This window comes from Humulus lupulus, chromosome 3 (assembly GCF_963169125.1).
Source record: "Humulus lupulus chromosome 3, drHumLupu1.1, whole genome shotgun sequence".
In the NCBI taxonomy this organism is placed as follows: domain Eukaryota; kingdom Viridiplantae; phylum Streptophyta; class Magnoliopsida; order Rosales; family Cannabaceae; genus Humulus; species Humulus lupulus.
This window is the reverse complement of record NC_084795.1, coordinates 41731692-41734705: the sequence shown is the minus strand read 5'-3', so window position 1 is coordinate 41734705 and position 3014 is coordinate 41731692. Positions and strand designations below refer to the sequence as shown.

Below are 3014 nucleotides of genomic sequence, written 5' to 3'. Positions count from 1 at the left end.
TTTTTTCTTGTTCTTCACCCAAAAAAGGAAAGATAAAGAAAAATATCAAACCAAAAGAGAGAGAGAGAGAGAGAGAGAGAGAAAGATTAATTCACCAAACACATACATACATTGAAAACCAAGAAACTCAGTCCTCCAACGATCAATCAAAACCACAAGAAGTATTCAAAATCGTTTGGCATTAATACATTTGCGCGTGCTGTTTCATTAGCTATATACACATATAGCTAATGGGCGTGCGCGTGGCCAGGCTTCTGCGCGCACCAACCCCACAAACGTTCTTCCTTGCCATCCTCCTCATCTCATCATGTACAATCATGTCCTCGCTTCAGTCGATGGCCTCCGGTTCGCCGGACGCCATAGACGCCTTAATGCGGTTCAAGAACTCGTTATCCAACAGCAAATCTTTGGCCAACTGGGACCCGAACAAGAGCACACCATGCAACGGACATAGGGCCAATTGGATAGGCGTCCTTTGCTTCGACGGCAAGGTCCGTGGGCTGCAGCTCGAGAACATGGGTCTAAAAGGGGTGGCGGACGTGGACTTGCTGGTGTCGTTGCCGCATTTTCGGACACTTAGCTTCATGAACAACACGCTGGCCGGGCCAATCCCCGACCTAAAGCGGCTAAGCACTTTGAGATCGGTTTACTTGTCGTACAATCATTTCTCGGGCGAGATTCCGGACGACGTGTTCGTTGGTCTGCGGTTCCTCAAGAAGGTTATGTTATCCAACAATGAGTTTCAAGGGAAGATTCCTTCGTCGCTTGCGGCTTTGCCTAAACTTGTTGTGTTGAGGCTTGATGGTAACAAGTTTAATGGCCTAATTCCAAATTTTACTCAGCCCACCTTGAAGACTATTAATTTGTCTAATAATGATTTGGAAGGTCATATTCCCGAAAGCCTCAGCAAGATGGATCCTACTGACTTTTTAGGTAATAATATTTATACAATATGTATTGCATCAATATTTATATGTCAATTACGAATCCTACATTACATAGTTTAAGTCCTTCAATTAATTACAACCTTTCTTTCTAATATGCTCAATATATTCATTCTAGAACAAAATGCTTAATATACATTTTATGCTTCAAAAGTTTCATGTACTCAGTCTTAGATTGTATTTTCTGTTTGGTTTTTATGTACATAGGTTTAGATTGATTGAAAATCTACCCAAAGTAGAATTCTGTCCAAAGCAAACAACATCTTTTGGGATATATAAATATTTTGAAAAGAATTTCCTAAATAAAAGTTATGTTTGCAGGTAATAAAAATCTATGTGGACCTCCTCTTGAATCATGCATGGCCCCATCACTGACCATGGCTACTGATAACGTTACTTTGTCCCCGCCTCACACTGACATCTACAAAAAGAATTCACACCTTCTAAAATTCGTGCTAATTATACTCATCATAATCCTCATATTGGTTATCTTTATCTCCGCAATCATCATAGCTTGTTCGAATCGAAAAAGACCATCGCCGCTGCTAGATAGGACTAGCTCAACAATGAACATATCTCATCGTCACCACAACTCAGTTATTATGCGATCCCTAGAGAACAACCAACAGGATCCAAAGTTGGTGGCTGCCGCAGTGGCCAATGCGAACAGCGCCACCAAAAGGACGGTAATGGCCGGGGAAGGGAAATTGACATTTTTAAAGGATGACAGGGAGAGATTTGATTTGCCTGATTTGCTCAAAGCGTCGGCTGAGATATTGGGGAGCGGAACGTTTGGAGCTTCGTACAAGGCCACCATTCACTGTGACGCCATGGTTGTGAAAAGGTATAAGCAAATGAACAGTTTAGGAAGAGAAGATTTTCATGAGCACATGAGGAGGCTAGGGAGGTTGGTTCATCCAAACTTGCTCCCTCTCGTGGCTTATTACTATAGAAAAGAAGAGAAGCTCTTGGTTTATGACTTTGTGGAGAATGGGAGCTTGGCTTTTCACCTTCATGGTAAGTTCATTAATAGCTCTAGACATGTTTAAGTATATACCAATCAATTAATATTATGCTAATTATATGATACTAACAATGTAACAGTTTTGACAAACATCATATGTTACATAAATATGTATAGGAAATCATCGTAATTCGAACCAATCAGCACTTGATTGGCCGACGAGGCTGAAAATCATAAAAGGCATAGCCAAAGGGTTGACATACCTCTACAAAACCCTACCAAGTCTGGTGGTTCCTCACGGCCATCTCAAGTCCTCGAACGTGGTCCTTGGCGAGAACTTTGAGCCATTAATGACAGACTATGGCCTACTCCCGGCCATAAACCTCGACCACGCCGAGTACCTCATGATGGCCTACAAGTCACCGGAGTACGCCAAGATGCGGCGCATCACCAAGAAGACCGACGTGTGGAGCCTGGGAATTCTAATCCTTGAAATCCTAACAGGAAAGTTCCCGGAGAACTATCTAACGCAGAGGTACGACCCCGATGCCGACCTGGCGAGCTGGGTGAACCAGATGATCAAGGAGAAGAGAACGAGCCAGGTGTTTGATGAGGAGATGGGAGGTGTCAAGAACAGCAAGGCTGAGCTGCTGAAGCTCTTGAAGATCGGTGTGAGTTGTTGTGAGGAGGATCTGGAAAGGAGACTGGATTTGAACGAGGCTTTTGAGAAGATTGAGGACCTCAATCATCATGATGATCATCATGCAGGAGATCATCTGTTTTCTCCGATTGTTGTTAGTGGAAGAAAATTATCATCGGATCAAGATGATAGTTACATTTCCAGAGCTATGTGATGAAAATTATAATCAAGATGAGATGATCTATCTAGCTAGCTTCTATATCCAATGATGTTTATAATTTGACGTTTTTCATATATATACTTTGGATTAAAGTACTTTTGATATAGATGAGTTCTCGGTTTGTAGTTTATATAAAAATATAGATAAGTTCTCGGACTTAAATTCTTGTTTTTCTGATGTCAATGATGCTTGTTTTGTAGAGAGCAAAATTAACTTATTAACACGCGATTGTGTACTCTCTTTTGT

At 41.6% G+C, this 3014-nt stretch overlaps 1 protein-coding gene across 1 annotated transcript; it reads left to right on the top strand.

Annotated features, from left to right (window-relative positions):
- The first annotated feature begins 230 nt into the window (after positions 1-230).
- LOC133824013 (pollen receptor-like kinase 4) lies at positions 231-2762 on the top strand. Its single transcript, XM_062256874.1, has 3 exons — positions 231-933; positions 1266-1961; positions 2086-2762. The coding sequence occupies exons 1-3, from the start codon at positions 231-233 to the stop codon at positions 2760-2762; spliced, it is 2076 nt and encodes a 691-aa protein (XP_062112858.1).
- The last annotated feature ends 252 nt before the right edge of the window (positions 2763-3014 follow it).

Excerpts from the sequence above, each read along its gene's own strand:
- LOC133824013 (XM_062256874.1), top strand. The coding sequence starts at position 231 with ATGGGCGTGCGCGTGGCCAGGCTTCTGCGCGCACCAACCCCACAAACG. Across the intron at positions 934-1,265 it reads GGATCCTACTGACTTTTTAG|GTAATAAAAATCTATGTGGA; the intron begins GTAATAATATTT and ends TTATGTTTGCAG. Across the intron at positions 1,962-2,085 it reads CTTGGCTTTTCACCTTCATG|GAAATCATCGTAATTCGAAC; the intron begins GTAAGTTCATTA and ends AAATATGTATAG.